The sequence below is a fragment of the Meriones unguiculatus genome, chromosome 1, assembly GCF_030254825.1.
Source record: "Meriones unguiculatus strain TT.TT164.6M chromosome 1, Bangor_MerUng_6.1, whole genome shotgun sequence".
NCBI lineage: Eukaryota > Metazoa > Chordata > Mammalia > Rodentia > Muridae > Meriones > Meriones unguiculatus.
The window spans coordinates 110,354,715-110,380,269 of NC_083349.1; the positions used below are offsets into that span (position 1 = coordinate 110,354,715).

At 48.7% G+C, this 25,555-nt stretch overlaps 1 protein-coding gene across 1 annotated transcript in view; it reads right to left on the reverse strand.

The window, feature by feature from the left end:
- Efr3b (EFR3 homolog B) overlaps positions 1 to 25,555 on the reverse strand; it is a 75,958-nt gene that overhangs the window by 22,984 nt on the left and 27,419 nt on the right. Inside the window, exons 2-7 of the mRNA XM_021648271.2 lie at positions 17,022 to 17,098; positions 15,703 to 15,830; positions 9,038 to 9,188; positions 2,540 to 2,661; positions 1,536 to 1,685; positions 163 to 297 (exon numbers count right to left, since the gene is read on the reverse strand). Of these exons, the coding sequence (XP_021503946.1) occupies positions 163 to 297; positions 1,536 to 1,685; positions 2,540 to 2,661; positions 9,038 to 9,188; positions 15,703 to 15,830; positions 17,022 to 17,098 (763 nt within the window). The remainder of the gene's footprint in view (positions 1 to 162; positions 298 to 1,535; positions 1,686 to 2,539; positions 2,662 to 9,037; positions 9,189 to 15,702; positions 15,831 to 17,021; positions 17,099 to 25,555) is intronic.

A 25,555-nucleotide genomic window follows, 5' to 3' on the forward strand; every position in this document is an offset into this window, starting at 1 on the left:
AGGTGTCTGCCGCGTGGTAGGTGGCCTTGACCACAGCCTGACGACTATGCCATCGCCTCTCCTCTCTCCTTGGCGGATAGGGGGAAGCTGGGGCGGTTGGCAAGGCGCCAGGGGAGGCCGGAACATTGCTCAGGGGGTGGACCGTTTCCTGGGTCAACTCACATGAGAACAGGCTTGATGGCGTTCTTGATGTTGCCAAAGGCTGCCCGGCCCAGCAGCTCCCTCAGGCACCTCTCAGCCAGCTCTGCTGGGTTCTCCTTTTCCTTCTCTGGCGCTTGGAGGGGCGAGGGAGACCGGCTGTGGAGACAGAGCCGCGTGGAGAAAGGATGGGGTAAAGGTGGGGAGTCAGGACTGTATACCCCTCGGGTTCCTGCTCAGGACAAGCGGGAATTTGAGAGCAGCCATGGACGCCAGCAATTAAACAGGGTGAGGAAGCTATGGGTACAAGACTGGCGGAGGTGACAGTTATTTTTGCAGAAACACTTAGGGTGGCCTGGATTGCTTCCGTGGGAGGCCTGCAGACCCCAGGGGTTCAGAGAGGGGGGACATAAGAACTGAAAAGAGGAGAGGCAAATAAAGATGAAAGAGGCATAAGGAAAGGCAAGGTGATTGGCTAGGGCATGACTTAATGGTATGCGAATCACAGTTTACTTTTCTAAACGGAACCCCCCTTCTAAGAGACCACAGCGGCAGATCAGTGGGCTGTTATGTCAGAAATAGCCACCAGGGGGCACACTTACTTTCCGTTTCTAGTTAACAGTCTAGACCCCACTGAGTGCGTTTTTACTGAGCCTCTAAGCACTAAGGCAAGGTGGGACAGCAGTGGGAACCTTTCCTTCCATCCCATTTTACAGGGGAAAGTAAGGGTCGGGGGACAGTGAGTCTGACGCCTTGGGGGACTCTAAGATTGAAATCCAGTATCTGTAACTCATGAGTAGCCATAGCTGGTCAAGCAGTCATTTTTTTAAAAAATTATTTATTATGTATACAATGTTCTGTCTGTGTGTACACCTGTCCGCAATAAGAGGGAACCAGATCTCACTATAGATGGTTGTGAGCCACCATGTGGTTGCTGGGAAATGAACTCAGGACCTTTGGAAGAGCAGCCAGTGCTCTTAACCTCTGAGCCATCTCTCCAGCCCAAGCAGTCACATTTTAAGATCTGAAATAGGATCATTAAGTGAGACGAGATGGTCTGAGGAGGTAAAGTCTAGCATTTAGAAGCACAAAGGGCCTTTTACGCCTCCTCAGCTGGCTGTTTCTGGAGGGGCATGAGGGTAATCTGTCTCTAGGCCCATTGTGTCCTGACTGGTTTACATGTACACCCAGGCAGCAGTGAGCTTCCTTACTTGAGAACAGCTCAGAGGTTGGCGGAAGCCAGACCAAAGCATCCAGACTACCCAGCCTTGCACTCATCGCAGAGCCAAGGTTCTTGGCCGTAGTAGCTGGGTTTTACCTTCCCGCCCAAGCTATGTGTGTTCCAGCGCCTGGGTGTGAGGGCGGTGCTCCAAGAGCCGACCCCCACCCCCACTCACCTCTCTGCCTCTTCTACATGCTGCAGATTGAAGAGCAGGGACGGCACGATCTTGTCCATGTGCTGTGGGTCCCAGATGTTGGCCTGCAGTTCATCATTCACCGTCTTCCTCACTACCCCTTGCAGGCCTTTGATGCCCGACATTCGAATTCTGTAAGGAGAAAAGCCTGAGCATCCCCACAGCCGGGAGAGGAGCACAGGGCAAGATCTAGGAACTTGACTGCTCTCAAAGGCTCCTCCACCTGCTCCTCCTCCTCATGGGCTTCAGCCTGGTTGGAATACACCAGTGAATAATGCGACCCTTGTCCTGTTATTGTAGCTGATAAGCTAGTGGGTAGAGACAGACGAGGAGTCAGAGACGAAAGATGGGAACGGTGAACTTTGTTAAAAGGGGAAGAAAAGCGTGGTAAGGGGGGGCCCAGAAGGAGAGGGGTGAGTGTGGGGACAGTTGGGCAGGCTTCACTGAGGGGAGCAAAGTGCGCAAAGCCTTGGCAACGGGACGCAGCAAGCCACGAGATCCACGGAGGAAGGTTTCCAGACATGGCACAGACTGAAAGTTCTGGAGCAGGAGTGTCCTAGGCGGCGTGGCTGAAGGCGAGTGGGAGGGTTCAGAAGCTGGAGTGAGGAAGAGCCACTGTACGACTTGAGCTGTGTTGATGGCTTGGAGAGACTGTGGAGCAGGCTGTCTCTGGGGTGTCCAATGCACACTTTTAACAGAGGAGTGAGTGGAGGGTGTGTGTGCATGGGTATGATCTTCCTGGCCCACAGCTCAGCTCAGAGGACCATTATCTTATAGTTTGCCCTGTTTTCTGGCCCAGAAGATTTTTTTTTTACTTCAGAACCATCTGCGGGTAGCTCCATTCTGGTGGAGAGCAACCCGCCCTGGCAGCAGTGGGCCAGAAGCAGAGCCAAGGAAGGCAGACTGCCACCCAGTGCCAAAGCCCTTCCCCGGCCCGTTGGTGACTGTGCCGGGAGCGCCACAGGCCCCTGCCTCCCCATACTCACTTGGTCTTGATTTCTAAGTCATCATGGCTTGAGTGGCACATTTCACTAAATCGGGACACAAAGAAGTCGTAGCTTCTGTGATAGGATGGGGTGTCCTCTTCGATATTGGCGAACTTCACAAACTGTCAGGGAGAGAAAGAGAATTTTCATGAGAGGGAGCCGCTCTGCTCCTTGGTTCTGAGTGTCCCAAGCAACTGCTGAAAAAAAAAAAAAAAGCCACAGACCAGCTGGGGACCAGCTCCTGCCTGTCTGTAACATTCCACTTGGGAGATTTGAGTTCAAATGCTGCTCAGCTTTCCTGCCCACAACAGGCTGGGAACCGTGACCTTTCCTGTTGACGGGGCAGAGGAGGAAAGACAAGGCAAAGGATGTGGAGGGTGGACTAAGGAAAGGGGACCCCCTCCACACTACTGCTCAAACCCCTGCAGGAGGAATGGTCGTTAGGCACACGCTGGGTCAAAGCATGGAGCACCTCCTTGACTGGATTCTGAAACAGGAGAGCAAATCTGAACATTTGGCTTCGAAGCCATTGGGTGTTAAAAGTTTGCCATTTTGGTAGTCTTCCTCCCTCCCGGACTCTTTCTTTGTGAGACAAGGTTTCACGTGGAAGATGTTGGCCTTGAACCTGATCTTCCTCCCCGTACCTCCTGATTCTAGGTTTAGGTGTTTCTCCCTGTGCCTAGCCTTCGCTCTTATCTTTAGCAGCATTCTCCGACGCTGGATTGTACTGCGCTGAAGAGGAAATTAATTTCAATCAAGTCCCCCAGAGAAGCAAGCATTACGCACAAACTAAACTGCTAAAGAATAACATAATTTATTTTGTTTGATGATATAAATGTTAGTATCCCCAAACAACTCCAAAAGAAGATTAGGTTAATGGGTTGGAGCTACAGATCAATTGGCATAGTGCTTAATGCATAAGCCCTGGGCTCCGCCCCCAGAACTGGATAAACTGACCTTAGCAGCACAGAGCTATAATCCCAGCACTCAGGAGGTAGATCCGAACTTTATAGACATCCTCAGGCTAGCTTGGGCTACATAAGACCCCGTCTCAAAGCTGAGCAGTGGTGGTGCACATCTTTAATCCCAGCACTCCAGACGCAGAGGCAGAGGCAGGTTGAGCTCTGAGTTCAAGGCCAGGCTGGTCTACAGAGTGAGTTTCAGGATAGACAGAGCTATACAGAGAAACCCTATCTCCATAAAGAAAAAAAAAAGCCTGTATTTATAATAAGTCATATAATTTCCCAAATATTGGTTTGTTTAAAATATATATTACTATTTTTATCAAAGTATCTAGTTGGTGTACTTTCATAGTATTTGGCATTAACTGCCAATCTGTGTCTACTTAACTACCCAGAAGTTGTTACTTTACTTAGATGCAAATTAGCAGCTTCCATTATTTAGTATAGTTTTAAAATTTTTTATTAACCCTTTAAAAATTTTATACATGCCTATAATAGTTTTATCCTCTTTAGCCCCGACTCCTTTCCCTAATTCTTCTCAGATCCACCCCCATGCCTCTCACTCCCTTCCAGTTTTATATCCTGTTTTTTGTTTTGTTTTGTTTTGATTTGTTTTTAAACCTCAGTGAGTCTTAATTGTACTGCTCATCTACTCATGGATGTGGGACCATCCATGGGAGCATGGTCAGCCTACCAGGGCCCACACTATAAAAAAAAATCAACAACCAAAAAACTTCCCTCTCCCTCTCCCCAAAGCTACCAACTAACAATGGTTTGTTATCGAGGCTTGGGCCTCTTAGGAGTGCCCCTCCTCCACGCTGGAGTGTGGACTGCTTGATCTTGTACAGGTCTTGGGTGGACAGCCACAGCGGCTGTGAGTTGATGAGCGCCTTGTTCCTGCCATGTCCAGAATATTACTGTTTTGTTCTGGCCCTCCCTATCTCTGTCTCTTTTGGTCTTTCTGCCCCGGATTCTGAGATGGTTCCTGAGCCCTGGGGGATGAGGAGGATGATACAGGCGCTTCCTTTGTGGCTGAGCACACCACACTTCCTGGTTCTGTACTTCTGGTCAGTTGTGAGTTCCTGCCTTAACCACCATCCATTACACAGAGACGCTTCTCTGATGGGGACTGAGAACTGCACTAACCTATGGGTCTAGAGAAAAGAATTTAGAGGGCAGTTTGATATTGTGTCTATTTAGCTACACAATGTAGCCCTGTCTGGCCTGGAACTCATTATGGAGATCAGGCTGGCCTGCCTCTGCCTTCCAAGTGCTGGGATTAAGGAGTGTACCACCATGAGTTTTCTTTTGAAATGCCAGCTTAACCTAGAGTCTAGAAGAGTTGACAGTGCTCTACCAAGCACCTGGCCCTTCTCATTCTTGCTTTGTCATGGAGCACGGGAGCTGTGTAACTTCTAAGACTTTACACCCTTGAGGCAAGCATAAGGGATGCCTTAGCAACCTTGACTGCAACTGGGACCTGCATCTAGCTGTATCTATACGTGCTCTAAATAATGGCAATAAATGACTCCTTTTAGCATCCCCACAATAATGCCCCACTTTTTATGGAACAAGGGCCAATGGTCCCATCTAGTCTAGACTGGTCTTGGGTAATAATGTGCAATAAAGCGAAACTGTGTCCTCTAAAGAAACGTTTAGGGTGAATCCTCTATTTGCCATGTTATGACTATGCAAAATTGAGCATGCATATCATTAAACCCAGATGCATAATGGGAAGTAACATGTGCAAGTGAGCAATGGCCTAACCCAATGCAAGCCTGATAATCGAAACAGAGAACACCCATACTTCACTCAAGCTACCGCAGAACTTTAGAGTCGGACCTTCCCTCCTCCTCTTCTCCTTCTTTCTGCTCTGCTTTTTGCAGTGCCGGAGAACAGACTGTGGTCCTTGTGCACACCAAACAAGTGCTCTCTACTGCTGACCTACATGCCTAGCTTTTCATGTTTTGTTTGTTTGCTCAGCAAAAACAAAAACAAAAAACAAACCACCAAGAATAAAAACAAAAAAGCCCCCAAAACCAAAGGTCTTGGTTTGCAGCTCAAGATGACTTGAAATTAACAATTCTCCTTCCTCCGTCTCCCAAGTGCTGAGAATACAAGCATGTACCACTGTACCTGGTACCGCCTTCATCTCTGGCATTAGTATTTTGAGGACTGGTTTGGAGCCTGGCTATACATTTGAATTCCAACTCCTCTGATTATCAGTAGGGTGACCTGGGACAAGTTACTTAGCCTCCCTCAACTGTCTCACCTATAAAATGTGCTTAACGATACTTGTCCTATATGTATACTGTTATCAGAATGACCACCTGCCCTACCTGCCATTCTTTAAAAGGTTTATTTTTTATTATGTGAATGCATATATCTGTGGGTGGGACTATGCACATGAATGCAGGTGCTTGAGGAGGCCTGGAGAAGGCATCAAACTCCCTGGAGCTGAAGTTATAGGTCACTGTGAACATTCTAGTGTGGCTTCTGGGAACAGAACCCAGATCCTCTGGAAGAGAAACCAGTGTTCTTAACCACTGAGCCATCTCTCCAGCCCCAGTCATGGTCTGTTTTTAAATGCTAATTCTGTGTGTATACATACATAAGTATGTATGAAGTTATGAAAAAATAAAGTTGAAATTTTCTTTCTTTCCTTCCTTCCTTCCTTCCTTCCTTCCTTCCTTCCTTCCTTCCTTCCTTCCTTTCTTTCTTTCTTTCCCTCCTCCTCTTCTTCGAACAGATGAAGGTCTCCATGACAACAAATAGACAGTTCTGAACACATGACATTTCAAAAACCAGGACCACTGCTAGAGCCACCCTTTCAAGATCAAAGTTCTGGCTCTTTCTATGTAACAAAGGGTGCCAAGCCTGCTGGAGCGGATCACCAGCCCTCACAATACCTCTCACAAATGTGTGGAGAACTGAGGGTGATTAAGGGCTTGGTAAACAAAGAGAAAGCTTACTCCAAAGAGTTACTCTGCACAAACAGCTCTCCCCTGGCCTGAAAAGGCCTGGCTGGGTTCACATTGGCACCAACAAAGCGTCTCCAAGCAGAATTAGCCTTTTGGTCTTCTGTAAACCAGCTTTGGCCCTGAGTAAGAACAGAGGCAGGACCCCACCTCTCTTGCAGCCTAGGGGCTGAGGCCTTTTTGCTGCTTCCACCCACAAAGGGGAAATGGGAAGTACCTCTGCCTACGAGACAGTTCTAGCTAGACAGCAGATCTTACAGTCATTGCTGTTTGGACTTTCACGTCATCTGCTCCTCTCACCTTTTTGTTGTTGTGTTTTGTCTTGAGATAAGGTCTTTACAGTGTAGGTAGCCTAGGCTGACCTCAAACTCAACATTCTCTTCCCATGACCCCCTGAGCGCTGTGACTACAGGTGTGTCCTACCATATCTGGTTTCTCTTTTCTTCTCCTGGCAGCAAAACCTTCTCTGAGTTAAAAGTGCTTCAGTGCCTGTAACGCATAGTTAAAAGGAGCTGCATGCTGGGTAAAGAGGAAAGGACCCAGAACCTCTTCTTCCTCTTCCTCCAGGCTCCTTAGCTCCCACAAAGCCTCGGATACCCACAAAGACCATGGTGACACTCCTGGGTTAACCATCCCAAGGCAGAGCAAGGCAGTCACTGCAGACCCAGCACGTCTAAACCGATGTGAGTGGGGCTCTTCTGAGGGTCCTGGCACAGGCAGCTGACCAGAACATCCAGATGAAGGACAATACTAGGAAAGGCTGCCTCCAAGTAGGAATCCCAGCCCACTGCACATTTTCGACTGAACTCACTCACGGTTGCCAGCCCTGCTAATCTTCACAGCGACAGAGGTGCTGGTCACTGGGACATGGAATTCAGAGGGATACCTGTCCTGGGCTAGGATTCACTTTGAGAACAAGAGCTGTCAGCCACCTGCTTCTGTGGCCCCCCGTGGATCCAGGGTGACTGGTTTATTTTCCATACAGATGCTCTTTCCAAGACTGTAGTTATCTTAAACAAGACAACTAAAACAGTACATGAAGCTGTTGCCGGGGCAACACGACAAAGGGCTTTGCCCTTAGCTGCTGTGTATTTAATTTGTCAAAGGCAGCTGGTGCAAAGGGAAAAGGAAGGGGAAGGGAGAGGGAAGGAAGGGCTGTCACACTGGGCCCTGCAAAGAAAACTTAGAAGACTTTCTTCCAGTTAAAGCAACTCTTCCATGGAGTAGGAGAAAAGGCAGGGCCTGTGTGATAAAAACTCAGAAACAGGGTTAGCAAGATGGTTCAGTGAGGACAGGGGTCTCCTGCCAAGCCTGATGACCCCAGTTCAATCCCCAGGACCAACAGGGTGTTAAGAAGAGAACTAACTCTTGTGAATCGTGCTCTGACTTCCATGTGCTCATATGGAAAGTTCATGCCCACACAATACACCAAGTAAACCAATACATTAAAAAAAAAAATTAAAATTAAAGTGATGTTCAGAAACACCTAGCTGGGAAGCCCAAGGGAAAAGCCTCCTGCTTTTCTCTTCTGCTCTCTGCAGAAAGACAAAGGACTTCCGGAACTATAAAATAGTTGCCTCTAAGTTGCTCAAAGACCTGGGACTTAAAGTATGCTCTGAGGGGGGGAGTAAGACAAAAGGCAAGAGATTAAAGAAAGCAGCTGGAACATTTAGATACACACATGACAGTGGGATTTCTTAGCACACCTACTGCATCTTCTCCCATAACTCATAACAGCCAGCAACAGAGCCCAGGGGACCCACAGAGACCGAGTCCCCCCAGCAGGGAAAGGACAGAAATAACCCCACAGCCTGTTTACTGCTCCCTCAAAGTCTTCCCACTTCTCTGGGGGCTTCATCTGCATCCTCTTCTTCCTCTCTGAATGATGTGTGACTAAGACCAGCTTTCAAACGTTGCTTCATGGAGGCGCCACCATGCCTGGCCTTTTTAAAAATTTTTTATTTCTTTTTTTTATGTATGTGAGTGCTCTATCTGCAAATAAAGCCTGCATGCCAGAGAGAGCATTGAATCCAATTATAGCTAGTTAAAAGCCACCATGTGGTTGCTGAGAATTGAACTCGGGACCTCTGGAAGAGCAGCCAATGCTCTTACCTGTTGAGCCATTTCTCCAGCACCCATAAATTTTATTTTTAAGAAGTACTTTATTTTATGCTTATATAAATAGCATATTTACTGAAATTAAAAACACAAAACATTTCTTTGCTCACATAAAAAGGGACGAGGTACACTGTGGTTAGGGCAGTGGTTCTCAATCTGTGGGTCATGATCCTTGGGGGATCGTGTATCACATCTGCATATCAGATACATTACGATTCGTCACAGTAGCAAAATTACAGTTACAAAGTAGCAACAACAATATTTTAATGGTTGGGGCATCACCACAACCTGAGGAACTGTATTAAAGGGTCACAGCATTAGGAAGGGTGAGAAACCACCAACTTAGGGTCAGAAAGCAGTGAGGACAGGACAGTCTGCTCCAGAGGCCTTCTAACGCATCCCGGCCTGCGTCCCCAGGTCCACCCCCTCCACCCCCTTACCGAGTTGGTGCCGAGGATCTGCAGGTTCGGCTTCTCCGACTCCAGAAGCTTGGCCACCATTTTAAGGAAGCTTTCCACGAAGAGGTTGATGCTTTGGCAGTGGCAGGCCATGAGCAGCTGGTCCAGCGCCTCCATGGCGATACACACGTACCTGAGGACAGAGGCATCATGGCTTCACCTGGTTTTGCTCTCTCCCACCATCACGCCTGGCTGGGGCAGTATGTGACAGAGAGCTGCGAGGGAGCCTTAAAAATGTTAAGGCTCCCCAGTCAAGTTCATGTGTTACATGTATAGCAAGGATGAGCCCAAAGATCATTTCTTCCTTACTAATCTAGATGAAGTCCATCTTTGAACAAGACACTGATATTTATAAACCTTTTTGGTCTCAAAAAAAAAAAAAATGTTTCGGGCGACAAAAAGAACGCCTAAGGAGAGATGGCCTGACCCCATACAGGCCCTAACACTTCTTGTGGTATTTCGTGTGGCAGCCATCCAACTACAGAAACTGTGTAGCCAAACAGCCTGAGGCCCAGGCCAGCTTTGCACATTCACACATAAAGTAACAGAACCCATGGTGTCTTCTAAGTCTGTTTTTAAATTTAATTTAATTTTATTTATTTTTAAAGATTTAAAAAAAAAATTATGGGTAACGAGTGTTTTGTCGGCTTGCATGTCTGTTCATGACATGTGTGCCTGGTGACTTTGGAGGCTAGAAGAGGGCATTGGCTCCCTGGAACTGCGATTACAAATAGTTTTTAGCAGCCTTGTGGGTGCTGGAGATCAAACCCAGGTTCTCCTGAAAGAACGTCCAGTGTTTTTAACCTACTGAGCCATTTCTTCAGACCCTAAATCTGTTTTGTTATGGTTTTTTGTTTTTTCGTTTTGTTTTGTTTTTTTGAGACAGGGTTTCTCTCTGTAGTCTTGGCTGTCCTGGACTCGCCTTGTAGACCAGGCTGGCCTTGAACTCACAGAGACCCATCTGCCTCTTTCTCTGCTGGGATTACAGGCGTGCACCACGGCCCCCTGTCCCTAAATCTGATTTTACAAAGCAGCCATCAGACACCAGTTCTCAACACCCTTGCACTAACGTCTGCACAAAATAGCCGTTTTAAAAAAGCCTCTCTACGTTGGAATCTTTTCTACTTTCATACAATTTATCTCTCTGAGCTGAGCTAGCTGCTGTTAAAAATCCTTGAATATTACTAAATTCAATTATTATTATGAATGAAATGGTGTTCTGTGGCTATACTCAAATGGATCGTGCCATCCTTTTATCTACAAAGGTCTATTCTTTTTTCTTGAGGGGCTGGGGTGGAATCCATGGCTTCGCACACGCTTGTTAAGCACTCTATCTCTGAGCTACAGCCCCAGCTCTCTGTGGAGGCTTTGGAACACAGAGGCAGCACTGGCACTTAGGATTCATCTGGTGAGTGGGAGCCCTGGCTGGGCATAACTCCTACTCACCCTCCATAACCTTGTCCTCCACAGACTGGCTAGTCACAGCGAGGACCTCTCCTACAGGCCTGGCACTTCACAGAGTTCAAGTCACCTAAGCTGGGAAAGAAAACTGGCTGGAACCCCCACCAGAGGGGACAGGCCAGAGGGGGACGGGTCTTCTCTGTAAGGACACCTGGACACGGTCAAGTCACCAAACAGGGTTAGAGATATAGTGGGCAAAGAGGAATTCCATTTTTTTAGGGGTCACGCCAGCATTTTTCTCCTGACTTCTTACCTTTTAATAGAGTTTAAATGAAATAAATAAAGGAAGAGGTGGGGTCAGTGGAACTAGGCAAAAAAAGAAACTAGAAGGCCTCCAAAACCCTAGAACAGAGATTAAAGCTTTTTCAGGAGGGGAAGAAATCTAGAATATCCTGATTTAAAAAAAAAATAAAAGGCCTATTCTTTAGTGGAAAAAAAATGGCTATTGACCAAGACGAGAGATTTTGATATGAAGTAAAAACTATAAAATTGAAATAGAAATGCAAAGAAATAAAGAAGCCTCATGCTTAGTTCCCTAAACACATATCCTTGATGCTCCAAAGCTAAGAATGGTGTGGTTTTAATTATGAACTTTAATTCAGACCCCCCCCCAACTCATGATCTCAGCATTTGTACTTTTTATCACCCCCTTCCCCCATGTGCCCAGCCCATCAGACCTAAGCTCTTAGAATAGAGCCTGGGACTTTGGGGGTACTGGCCATCAACAGGATTCCCATGATAAGGTTACCAACATCAGGGATGGGATCTGAGTTCTGCAAGGGGTCCAAAGTGGTAACAGGTCTAAGAGTCTCAACTGGCCTACCTGGGTACTTGGAGCAGAGTGGGTTAGGATGGAGCTGGGCCATGGGGGCAGGTATAGGCTGCTGCAGCAGCAAACATCTGCCCCCAAATATACCACACAGGCTTCCCAAAGATGAAGAGGACAAAACACAAGTGACCTGGAACAGACGGGGATTCATGGGCAGCAGGACTTTGGGAAGGTTATAGATGGACGAAGTCAGGCTCAGAGACCAACACAGGTGCATGACAACCACAGGGAAAAGCAACCAAGGTGCCTAGCACCTGGGAGCCAGTGAAAAGCCCCTCGGTGGAGTCCCTGAGGTGGCTGGCTCTGCTTGGACACTTTGTTCCAGGTCAGAAGTAGCCAGAGAAACCATGGAAGGCCTGCAGAGCCAGGGGAAGACTGGGAAGAAAAGGCAGGGAGTCTCACCCCGTTGGAGAGGAAATATGGACCTGGAGTCAGAGACTTTGGCTCGTCCCTCAAAGGGCAGCCAGAACCCTGGACAAAGGGCCTCTTATTCTGGGCATTCTGGGTATGTTTGGTCAGCCCATTCCTGAGTTGAGGTTTCAGAGTGTTTTAGGAGCCCAGGATCAGGGAACAGGCCCTAGCTAAGGAAGAACGGGCTAACCCTCTCCATGTAGCAAGAGTCTGCAGTGCACTGCTCTGAAGGGCCAACCCACCCTCCCATTAGCTTCAGGTCCTTCTAGGAAACAATGCTGGGTCAGCTTGGGTCAGGGTCCTCAGGCTGGAGCAGCCCATCCTACTTGTCCCCCTCCTCAATGCTCCTTCCTGGGCTGGGGCAGAACTCCAGGCACTCGGGACCCCTGAGCCTATCTAATATGCTATCTTGCACCTTTGCGGTCCATGCTCGGTGCTCATCGTGGACCAGTGCCTGTCTTAGCACTCTGTCATCCCCTCCCCTGATACACAGAGCTGTTGGGCTGATCTGGAAAGGGAGTGAGAGAAAGGAGAGAAGCAGAAGAAATGCTGGGGTCTTTCTCCTTTACATATTACCATCCTTCCTACCCAACACCTCGAAATTCCCCCATCCTCTCCCCCTGCTCACAGCTGGCATTCTTGTTGGGACAGATACTCATGAACCAGGACCACCAAATGGCTGTGACACAGTGGCAATGCAGGACGGCAGTGGTCATGAGAGTGTGGCTCTGCCACGGGACCCATATCCAAGGGTCACATTGTTGGGACCAAACCATAAGCAGATACGTTAGCATCGTGCTAGGAAGACACAGCTCTTCCTACTGTCTGATGTGAAAATGCTGCTCTTCCAAGGCCTCCATCTATAACAAGGAAGAGACCAGTTGTGTTGGGCAGGGAGATACAGGAGGGCAAGGAGAAAAGAGGATTCTAACAGACCTTTCTCCAAATGTTTATGATCAAAGCCCTCCTTCAGGCTTTAAATACCTAGATGTTGCCAGGGCTATTTTTAACAGGATGATGGCAATTTTGAATTGTCATTCCACAGGCAAAGGAAGATCCAAAGGGGCTCTGTCAGCTATGGACATTTTTAATCACAAGAACCATCACTGCAGAGAGCGAGGGCAGAATCGGTATTAAATGTTTAATGCTATCGCTGGCACATGAGCTTTCAGTTCAGTCAAGGATAAAGCCATTTTTACTTGCTTGAATATGCTTTACAGTACGTCAAGGCTTTTTATATAATCAGTATTCACAGAGCATTCATACTCCTCCTCTCAATGGGTGGCAACCTAATGTTATTATAGAGAGAGCAATCATGGAAGCATATCAGTTCGCATGTTGTTTTCACATCGGGGAAGCCTGGTTTGAGACCTGCCAGAGCTGGGGCTAGAGCACACTCTTAGCATGCACAAAGCCTCAGTTTGATCCCCAGCATTCTCCCCGACCCCAGCATTTACTGACAGTCCTTCATTTCTCAATCTTAGGGTTGTTCAACCAGTCTGTCTGATACTGATTATCTAGTAGGTGCGGGAATGGAAGGGCAAGGCTGGGTGGTGGAGGACCCTGAAGTTGAGGAGCCTGGAGTTGACTCTAAAGGATTTTCAGTCTTTGAGTTGAAGAGCATGTTTAGTAGCAGTAGCCTGGGAAAACTAACTGTAGGGAGTTTTCAGTTACAGTAGGGAGACGAGTCCCTATTGTAATCTAATCTAACAGATTAAAAGCCTGAAACACACACACACACGCACGCACGCACGCACGCACGCACGCACGCACGCAGGCAGGATTGGGGCTGGGATGTAGTTCCTTTGGTCTAGCATGTATGAGGTCCTGGGTTTGGTCTCCAGAGCATCAAATCCCGGTATGGTGGACTGGAGAGGTGAAGGCAGAGGAGGATTATAAATTCAAGCTCATCCTTAGCTATAGAGATTTGGAAGCCAGCTTTGGAAAGATGAAACCCTGTCCTCCTGCTCACCACTACCACCCAAAACAGAAGGAAAACAGAACAAAACAAAAAAGTCAGGAGCAGAAGAAAGCGGAGACTGGAGAGAAAGACCCAGGCAGAGTAGGATTCACAGTAGGAACCACAGCTACCCATCATATGCTCATCCCATGAATAACACTGCCCGGGGTTCTCAGAGTTAGAGGGCTCTTTAGCCTATGGATTGTGTCATGATGGCAGGGCCGCAGCAAGCACATAGGCACCGAGGTCCACTCTTCTATTGTGGAAGCAACATAAGCCCAACAGTCAATGTTAAGGGAGCAAGAGAACACACAAGGAAACACAGACAAAACCCTCCAACTGCGTCACTCACAGAGTGAATGCTTTGAACACACCTGATATCTGGCCTTTATTTTTTTAGCCGCTGAGATTTGTTGTCGCTATTTTCTTTTTAACTTGACCTTAAATACTTCGAGTGTGGCCATTCTAGTCTAAGTTTTCGTATTTTTAATAGCACTGGATAGGGATCTTTATAAACACCGTTTCTATTATGTAGATAGCATCTTATCAAATGATACAAACCATAACTTACTGGCTTCTTCTCTTGCCAAACACTTAAGCCATTTCTGGTGTTTCATTGTTATTAAAAGCACTACAGGCTGGGCACAGCGCCCTACATTTGTATTCCAGTACCTATGAGGTGGGAGCAAGAGGATCAGGAGTTCAAGGACATCTTCAGCTACATAGTGGGCTTGAAGGCAGCCTGGGCAACTTGAGACTCTGTTTCAAAGAAGTAAAACCAAACCAAGGTTTTATTAGAAAACATGGCAAAAAGCCACCTCCTTGTACAAGGGAGATGATTAAGCTGGGAAGTGATGGACAGAGAAAAAGGATGAAGAGTATTAAGTGCTATGGAGGATCTAGATACATATTTCATGACCTGGAAATTTTCAACCAATTTGTCCTCTTTCCAGTAAAGTGTGAAAATGCCTCCTTCCCCACCCCACCCCCCATTTCCTGGTTAATACTGGAATAGTTACTCTTGAGAAAAGCTGATGATAAGACGATCAGGTAGTTTGGCCGTGGACTGTAAGTCTGATGAACGTCGTCCAGGCGATGCTGGCTCTCCGAGAGGGCCCTTGGAACTCTTCTCCCCAGCTGCCCTGCTCCTGTCCCGCTCCTGCCTCCCCAGGACTATTTGGTCGATGTGCGACCTTGAGTCCTTTGCCTTATTTGTGGATAATAGTTATCTTTGCTGTTTTAAATTTTTGATGGTTTCTCTTTTGACAGCAACATATTTAAATTTTTAAACAGCTGAATGTATTGATCATTTTAAGATTTTTTTTTTCTTTTAAACACACAAAGTCCTTTCCTCTCAGAAGGAGGATAAATGTTTCACTGAAGCGCGTTTTTGTCTTGTTGTGAGATGGGATCTCACATTTCCTGGGCTAGCCTTGCTATTACGCTGAGGATGACCTTGACCTTTTGATCCCCCTGCGTCCACCTCCTGGGTGCTAGGATCACAGGTGTGCTCCACTGTGGCAGGCTTATGCAGCTTTAGGGATTGAACTTGAGGCTTCCGGCATGCCAGACACTCTAGCAACTGAGCCACCTTCCCAGACTCCCTAAAGTGTGTTCTTGGTGGACTAACCACTCCAGCCTTACCTTCTCAGAGCACAGCTGGCTCCACCTCACTTTTTCAGGCAGTAAGAAGAGAGATTAACCAGCATTTGAGGTCAGACTGGCTGTATGAGTTCTATATGGACACATGGCAACTCAATGCATGCCAAATGGCTATTCATATGCTGCCAGGATGCCTTCTTCCCAAATCTCCACAGAATATCCAAGTTCACCCGCCTCAGAAGGAGTATGCGAGCCCTGCCCCCCAATCCCAATCTGTCCAATAACTCACCCCATAGCTTTTCTTGAAATGTTATTCCACTGTCTTATCCCCGAAATGTAATGGATTTCCTGAAAGGCCACGGTCTCCCTCCCTGCGTGACTTACCCGTAGCGATGGCGACCCACGTCTCGGATGAGCCTCTCTGAGAGGTAGGCACCAATTCGATCCAGCTTTTCTGGGGCCGAGAGGGCATAGAAAGTGAGCTTCTCCATGTTGGTCTTCACCAAACCATCCTGTAGAAGGACAGACAGCTCAAACTCACCATGGCTGCACTCCGGTGGGAGGGCTCAAGTCTGGAGCAAATACCAATTCAACTGAACTGACGGTTATAGCGTGTCTATCATACAGGTGCTGGCCGTCAGCAATACCGAAATGAAGAAAACGGCACGTTTGTCCTCCCAGCACGGGGCTGGGATGATGATTTAATAGCACAGTGCTTGTGGTGTGAGTATGAGGGTCTGAGTTCAAATTCTCCAGAACCATGTCAAAGCTGCACACTGCAGCTCTTCTGAGAGCTACCTACGGGCTGGGTGGGCGGGGAAGCAGGAAGCTCCCTTGGTGGTCCTAGTTGAACCACAACAGCAAGCTCTAGGTTCATCGAGAGGCTCATCTCAGAGAGCATAGTGGAGCGTAGCGTGATAGAGAAAGGTACATAACGTGGCCAGCTTCTGTCCTCCACACAGGCGTGCACACACAAGTGTGGCTGCACACACACACATACATGCCACACACACATAAAGAGTGGCAGAGGTAGGTTTACATGCACGTGTGTGTATATGTGTGTGTGTATGCGTTCACGTATATACCCGTGGGTGTAGAGACATACATGGGTGTGTGGATGAAGGAGAAGGCATCTTTAGAAGTAATTCAGAATTGAGGTATAAATGGATAGTTCCCACCAACAACACAATGAAGGCAATTCTACAGCTCTGAGGAAACTCCAGAGGATAATGGAAATGAAATCCTCCAGCTGCCCATCCAGTTCTCAGACAGCAAGGCAAATCCATCAAATCCTGACATCCTCAGACCTCAATGGGTAACACAGTGTGACGTGCAGAGTGACAGATTGGAAGCCAAGAAGCCAGGCTTCCTGCGCAATGCGCAGCCAGACACCTGACAGATGCCAGAGGGAGCTGGGGGGTGGGGTGGGAGGAGTCATGGCTTCCTGAGCCAAACACTAGACAAGGGCACGTTTTTTTCCCCCTAAACGGCAGGAAAACATTTCCATCAGGAGAGTGTGCAGCTGAGACAGGCGTGAGAAGGAAGTGTCAACTGTACAGCAAGAGCCCACGCGCACGCAACACCTTCCCAATGGCCTCCTGCACACCCAGCCTCCGGAGGAGTCAAGTGTCCCCGTTCTCCACGGGACAGGGCCTCTCACCACTCCCGAAGCCCTTCCCCGGGCAGCGGCCCATGTGACCCACCTCAGGGTCTTCCGGGAAGATATTGTCCACCAGCCTCTTGTACCTGGGACGAAGGGCACCGCAGCACCCGCACACACCTGGAACGGGAAAAGAAAGAGCTAGGAATGAGGCCTCATCACGAGGCTGTAGAGACGGGGACCCACGAGGAAAGAAACATTCCCGGAGCAGAGGCCTCCTGCTGATTCCCACGTGCCAAGACATGGGCCTAGTTTAGGAACTGGGGACGGCTGTGGGAGGGAGCCAGGTCGCTGAAGGTCACATGGAGGGTAAAACCTCACAGACAGGAGCTCATGTTGAGGCCAGGCACTGGCACCACTCCACCTCCACCCCAACCACCCCATGAACTTCTGAGATTGGGCCATAAAACCCCCTTTTGCAGCCCATAAATCTAGAGCATTGGTCCCCAACCTTCCAAATGCTGCAATCCTTTAATAGTTTCTCGTGTTGTGGTGACCCCCAGCCATAAAATTATTTCATTGCTACTTTATAACTGTAGTTTTGCTACTGTTTTGAATCGTAATGTAAATATCTGAGGTAGGATATCTGATATTCGACCCCTGTGAGAGGGTCATTTGACCCCTAAAGGGTCATGACCCACAGCATGAGAACCGCTGGTCTAGAATGCCCTGGGAGGATGAAAGCCATGTGCGGGGTGAGTGCTCCTCCTGCCTTCCCTGGCTCCCTGTGTCCCGAGCCTCAGTTTCCCCGAGTGTTTCCTGTGCCACTCCCACTGGAGAATGGTCCTGACACTATGATAAATGAACAGGATCGTTAACTATTAACAGGGAATGCATCTTTAGGGCTTTTGTTTGTGGTGTTGGAAACTGCATAGGAGAAGCTAGGCTAGCTCTCCGTGCCAGGCCCTGGTTGCCAGGCTTTTGCCAGTCAGTGGCCAAATGGAAAAACTAAGAACAGTGTGGCAAGGTTTTACAAAGCTAAATTTATTTCATCAAGAAGACCCAAATTATTCCATTCAGAATCTCTGAGGCTGCGGCGAAATGATGGAAATCGACAGTAAGACAAGCTAATAAAACAACTGCAGGCCCACCGTTAGAAACTTAATGGTTCAAGGAAATGGAAACATCTGCAAACTGTCCCCTTCAGCCTTCTCCCCAGGCAGGACCTTCCTGGGCTGAACCCCAGCTCCTTTGTGCTGGGAGAGTGGGGGGTGGGTAGAAAGTGGAGGGGAGGAGCTATCACAGAGGAGCCTGTTGGGGCCCTGGGAAAGTCCCTCCCACAAAGAAAGCTAAGGGTCCCCTCCATCCGCTAATTATAGATGAGCTCTGTTTGTACCCGCCTTCTACTTGAAATGCAAATGTTTGCTGGGAAGATTAGGGGGTCACTGAGGAAAGAATGAATTGCTTTAGTGGGAGTTCCGCCACCACACAAAGAACTCTGCTTGGGCCAGGGGAGAAGCTTTCTGGGAGCTCTGGCTGGGAGTGGCACCTGGCCAGGAGGAGGAGAGAGCCACCCAGGGCTGCTGATGCGGGTGTGTGGGAATGGATGTGGACCTGAAGAAGAGCAGGGAGCAGGGAGCTGGTTTGTGAGTCCCACTCCTGCCCCTCGAGGAAACCTCGTGGCCCTCTGCTCCCAACCCCAAGGCTCCTCTGGCCACCAGACACTTCCTGGGTTTGTCCCAGTCTCCTCCTTGCTTCCTTCTGGGAGAAAGCATTTAGGGTCTCTCGTTGGCACCCAGGATTATTTCTTATGATGGGTCATCTCTCAAGGGGACACAGTGCCTCTCCTGGGCCTCAGAGCCCAGGGGTTCAAGGCTATAGGCTATACTGTACTGTCATCTCTCTCTGACCTAGCTTTTCCAACACTTTCTCCAGGTGCCCAGGAAGGACACATGCCAACTGGTTAAATCCCTAGAACAACTCCATGGGGTGAATGGGTACTGAGTTATCCCTGCTTTACAGATAAGGAAACTGAGTCATGAAGAGACAAATGATTTGCCTAGACATGTACAGTGGTAATATAAGGCCAACCAGGATTTTGCCCCCCCCCCAAAAAAATAATCTAGCTTCAGAGAGCACTTGCTTAAGCCCTGTACCAGGGCTGGGTGGGTGACGGTTACCAAGCCAGGAAAACTCAAAGCACACGTGCAAAGAGACGGGACCCAGAGCACAAGAACACACATGCGCTCAAGGTGCTGCATTGCACCCATAGCTAGGCAACACTGATGCTCCAGTTATTAGCCTCTCTTGGAGCCTGCAAAGTGGCAGAGCGTGGTGGTTTAGTGATTTAGACTCCAGTCAGAAAGGCCCAGGTTGAAACCCCAGCTCTTCTGGTTTCTCACTGTATAACCTTGTATAACCCAAATGCACAATTCCTCATAGATATATATGGTAATGGGTCCCCCTTATGGGACCCCAAGAGACACTGTTGCATCTTTCCGGGCAGGGCCAGACTGAGGGCCTCCGCGCACAGGCTAACAGGGAGCTTTGGAAGTGACTGAGCAGCAGGTGACAGTAAAGCCCCACCCCATGTGATATGCAGGATGGCCCCGGGGGTTGGGGATGTCTGGCGAGGGAGCTGTGTGTGTGAGCCATGCAAGGCTGGGGACAAAGGTCTGAGCTGAGTGACTTGCCAAGACAGAAGAGGGAGGGCAGAGTCCGGCAGACTGTGAGCACCTCGTAGAAGCGAGAGGATACAGTATGAACGTGGGGTTCTCACCCTATACAAGCGAGAACCCCAGAGCGCAGTAGTAGCACCTCACAGAACTGGAGACGACAGGTGGCTGGCGGGTGGCATCTAGAATGGTCTACACACAGGACTGAAGTCCTGGAGGTCGTCTGCCTGGGTGGGGCCCCTGAACCGCTCAGAAGCACCACAGCTCTGCAGAAGGAGGTCCACTGCTAGGGTGGGGGAGGGGTACGGGAGGGAGAAGCAAAGGACAGGGCCCGTGACCTCCACCAGTTTTCCATAAAGCATGTCACCTTTCTTTCCTGAGGTCCTCCAAACCCAGACACCAGAGCCTTGGGGAGAGGCTGGCTCTGGTCTCCTATCGGTCTCATGAACAGCCCCTGAAAGCTAACATCTCATCTCAGAGATCTAATTAACTCACTCCCAAGCTGCTGGTCTCTAAGAGGCCGCTTTCTAGGATGGGCATGTTTTTGCTTTGTTTTGTTTTAAAGCCCGAAAGGCAAAGGAAATCATCCCAGACTGTAGAACCTTTCTAGACGTTTGGGTGTTAGGGTGTTTGTGTGAAGAAAGCGGCTCACAGGTGCCTGCAACCCATTCTGTGCTGTTGGGTGCTGGGGTTTTGTTTGTTTTAACTTTACAGGGTTTAGAATAAGGTGGGGATGTGACACGAATAACCTGGCCTGGGAGGGAGGAAAAGCTCAGGAAAAAAGCATTAGTTTCGTCAGTTATGAGTAGTTCACCGTGTGGTAAATATAAAGCTGTGTAGCTCGGGGCATCTCGACGGAGAAGTCAGCAGGAGTCTTGGCTCAGGGATGACTCGCACTGGCGACTTATTATCTGCTTCCTTTCAGAAAGTGGACAGGCACCACCACACAGCTAGAGGGGTTTTTCTGGAGCCTCAGTCGTAGTGCAGCAGGCCCTGTGCATATCTGCACTCCCCGAGCAGCCAGACATAAGGCAAAGAGCTGAGGAGTCTGGGCTGAGACCTGGCCTCTGGGGGCCAAAGGTAGGCACAGGAGGTGCTAGGAAGCCCCTTAGCCCCTCACTGAGTTCTCTCCCTGACTCAGAGCTAGGGGGAAAAAAGCACTAAGATGCAACTGACAACAGTTCATTGGAGTGAGGATTCAATAGGCTCGCCTATGATTCTTTAATCTGGCTCCCGAGAGCACTGGTCCTCAATGTTATCACATAGAAGCGGGTGTTGATGAACTTGAAGCCACTTGTCTGTAATGCACCTTTTAATTCTGATTCATTTGATGTCAAGGAAGAGACCCGCTTTCCACCAGCTCCTCTCTCTCTCTCTGGAGATCAGACCGGGCAGATGCAATCTCCACGCACCAAAGGTCACTTTTGAAAGGAAGCTCTTCGGGCACTAAGATCTCACTCACTAATTATTTTATTTTTATACCTATGTCAAGGAAAATGAAGGAAGGGTGACCTGGCCAACTTCCCATTATATATTATCTCTGAGTACTAAAAAATCAATCAAACAAACAAACAAACTATTAACAGCATTTAACAGACTGTCCGGTTACAAGGCTTGTGTGGCACCCAATGTCTTGAAAACTCTGCGTGGCCTGACTACCCTGGCCCCCTCTCCTTCTTCTACACTAGGACTCATTTGCCCGGATGCAAGGACTCCTCAAGGGACATGGGCATTGTAGACTGCCGCTGACGGGGTGCTCTTCCACTATTTGGGGGGAGGGGGAACACACTGAGCTCATTTCTCAAGGGTGTCTGCCCACAAGTAGCCTAACTGGGGATGCTTCCCTCACCACGTTTCCCTTTCCTGTACCAAGTCACTCGTCCTCATAGCATGTTCCCCAGAATGACTCCCTCTGTCCTTACCCACATTATGTCCCCCTGCAGGCAAGCTCATCAAGAGCAGGGACTGTCTCTGCTCTGGCCCTGGAACTGGACAGTTGAAGGTGGTAGGAGGTGCACACGCTTCGTGAATGAAGCAACGACTGTGACTTAAACAGCCAACAAGGGCTCGTTAAGGCATTCAGCCGCCATTCCGTATATGCCCGCCTTGGCTTTGGAGGACCTGGAAAAGACCCTGGCATTGAATTCCCACAGTGCTGCCACTACCTCCAGCACCCCAGGTCCGGCTCACAGCTCACACCACTAGAGTCCTATCTTTCTACAGGACAGGGTCTTTGAAAAAGACAGACATGGTAGAGATGGGTAGCTGGAGGTCAGGGTTCTCCTGCCTGCCCACGCCACATACCCTGGCCTTCCCCCTACCTTGCTGGCCTCTGCATGGCCTGAGCCCCCTCATCAGATGACCCCTTGCTGCTGAGGAGGGCAGAGGCTTTAAATGCTCAGAGACTAGTGCGCAGCCATAGCGAGAGCACTGGCCCAACTCTGGTTGTCCTAGATCTGATGGCGAACATCCGGGGTTGCTGGCATCATCATCTGGCCTGCCAGCATTGTCAGCCTTGCCAGCTCCTACCCACTGCAGCCTTTTCTCCTGGCTCCGCCTGCCCCCTTCCTGTGTTCTTGACCAATCTGTCCTTTTGGCCAGAACTGCCTGTGACAAGCAGAAGAAGGAAACAATATCCACATTACTAAACATTGCGAACTTTTCAAAATCTAGGCCTTCTCTGGTGACTCCTTCTTCTCAACCCGTATGACACGCAGGTCCCTTAAGACACAGGACAGTCAGTCCCCTTTGGCTTTCTTGTCCTCTTGCCTCCCTGCCTCTGGCTCCCTTAGGTTCATCTTTAATATCCAACAAGCCCCAGGGTTTACCACCTGCTTTGGGCTGAGCACCAGGCCAAGTACTTTGTATTTCACACAGAACCTGTCCTGACCTTCTAAGATAAAGGCAGGATCAGAGAGATGATAGGAGAGATGATCCTGCCCGAGACCTCACAGCATGGGTTTATCTCTTTACCAGGAGGCTCCCTGATTCTCTCATCACTATACCTAAAATGCATCTCCAACCACTCCCCACGCTCATTCTGTAGTGTTCTTTGTCACTGGGTTTGAAATCTGGACGCTTGACACCATCCTGTCAATCCAGCCATCAGCCGGTCTTGTTTCCATCCATTTTCAGGGTAGTGTTAAGGTGACTCTGGTCTAGTTTGCCCCCCAGTCAAAGAGTTAGTGAGCCTTCACTTCTGCATCAAGATTTCAACCCTTTCACTTAGCATTTAGCCAGGGAAGCCTGTTCAAGGTGCAGGGCCATGGCAGACAATATAATAGAAAGTTTGTTGTTGTTGTTGTTTTGACAGGGTTTCTCTGTGTAGCCTCAGCTGTCTCAGACTCACTTTGTAGACCACGCTGGCCTTGAACTCACAGAGACCCGCCTGCCTCTGCCTCCCAGAGTTCTGGGATCACAGCGTGCGCCACTGAACCCTGCTAATAGAAAGTCTTAAAAGGACAGAGGGTGGGCCATGCAACAAATGAGGACAGGAACCCTGGGTACAAGCTGGGGAGGGTGGTGACCAGCAGCAGTAAGCACCTGGACTCAGAGCGTGGCACATACTAGGCCTCCATCCCTGACGCTTCCGGCAGCCGGAGTCTGTGTGTGTGCATCCTTTGCACTGAGCCACACAGGCAGAGACAGGCTGTTCAGGCTGTTATTCCAGTGATTCATCTTTTCTTCCTCTAGAGAAACTGTAAACTGCCCGGGTCCTGCGTCCTGCACCCTTGACCCCTGTACAGTACCCTGAGCACAGCAGGCCCTGAGGAACAGTGACATGAGTGTCACTTCATCTGCCTTTGATCATCATGAGACCCAAGGAAGTCCTTTCCTCTTGGCTCTCATTCTCTGTCTTAAAAAAACATCAGCTCCATTATCCCCCCCCCACACACACACATGCACACACACGTACAAGCCTTTTTGCTCAAAATAGTCCATATTTATTTTCTCCTATCATCTCCCTATGAAAACAAGGGCCAGACTTGGTTGTCCGTACCAAAGCAAATGGAATTTAAAAAAAACAACCAAACAATTCACAATAAAGTCTAACCCAGGGCTAATGGCACACAGACAGCCCTTGCCGATGAATTGGAGGAAATGGGACAAAGTTCAGAGAGAAAGGCAGGCTACCCCCATGCACTGTGTCCCATGAGGACCCAGCTTGTGTTCACTGGGCACGGATTAAACTCCGGCAGCCAGCTGTACAGTAGCGCAGGGCCATGTGGCCAGGAGAAGGAAGTTAAATGTAAACACAAGCTGCCTTCAAGGATTCCGTCCTTTGGTTGGGGACAGGAGACCCCCACCAATTGCTGGTGTGTCCCACCTAGTCCAGAGGGTCCACCAAGCTGGAGATATTGGAAGTGGATAAACCCAGAAAGCCAGCCAAAGAGGCAAGACTTGAACTGGATCCTTAGAGGTAGAGCATGCAATGAAAACTCACGCCACAGATTGGGGAGAAACCATCAAAGCTCCCTTACGGATATTCCCCACTTCCCTTGCTTCTAATTTGAAAAAATATCGTGCTCAAAGAGACACATTTACAAAGATGTAAAAACAAGTAAAAACACTATAATCGATTACCCGGAGATAATGATTGACATGGTGGGGCGTTTGCTCTAGGTTTGTTTCCATGTTTTCACAGATTTTAAAAATACACGCATGAAATTCAGGTTCCACAGGGTACTGTCAAGGCTTACTTTCCTCTCAAGTCAGAAATACCATGACCTTCTCGCTAGATTTTTTTTTTCCCAAACTTTAATGGCTTCTTATTATTCAGCATTTTGCAAGACGCCGGTTTATTTAATCATTCCCTGTTGTTCTTGATTTCTCATTACTCAGAGCGAGGCAGCCATTTGCCCTGGGTAATTAAAGCCAGGGAACCCTACAGATAGAATCTGGGTTTGCTCAGTTGTGCTAACAACATTGATGGCGCCATGTGGCTGCGGGACAGTTGTATGTTTGAGGGACACAGTGGTGGATGCCAGCACTTGTCTCTCACCCTGGAAGATTCTGGATGGAGAAAAACAAGAGAAGATTCGGGTGAAAATGAATTTGGGAAAGGAGTCAGGAACTGGTTTCTAGACAGATCCCACTGGAAAAAAAAAATTCTGCAGCAGCTGAATTCTCCCCGGGGAGGCAGACGATTCGGGAGCTGGCAGTAGCAGGCTAACCTTTCATGCTCCAGAGCCTCCAAGATGCTCAATGCTTTCCAGCCAATCTCTCTCAGTTAATCTGCTTGCCACCTTCATTGAGATCGGGAGTTTGAAAGGAAACGTGTCTGATTGATTTAATGTCAAGACTTCAATTCTTTACTACCTGTGGGCTTCCCCAAGGGTGATAGCCCCACTCTCCAAACAGATAACAAATGAAACCAAACAGAATTTCTTCCGATTGGCCGACTCGTGGGACCACAGAGAGTAGGAAACATTTACTTCAACCATGTCCAGGGGCCCAGTAGTCTGGTTTTTGAACCCTGGTCCCAGCTCTGACAAATTGTATAGAGTGAGGCAAGGTATCTGTGAAATGGGACGGAGAAAATCTGTTTCTCAGGGCTATGGCAGAGACCAATGTGAAACAAGTGAAGCTCTTAGCAGTTTCTGCCACAAGATAAACACTCAGTGACTACCGGCCTTCACCACCACCATCACCATTGCTTAGCCGCCCACCACACTATCGCCACCACAGGGCACTGTGACAAATGATTATTATTTAGATTTGTTTTTACTTTATGTGTATGAGTTTTCGCCTGTATGTACACATGCGTGTCACATGTGTATCTGGTGCTTGCAGAGGCCAGAAGAGGGCAAGGAATCCCTAGGAACTGGAATTACAGAAGGTTATGAGTCGGTATGTGGGTGCTGGGAGCCAAACCTGGGTCCTCGGTAAGGGCAATAAGTGCTCTTAGCTACTGAACCATCTCTCTAGCCCCTCTATGTTTTATGCTCGGATTATGACTTAG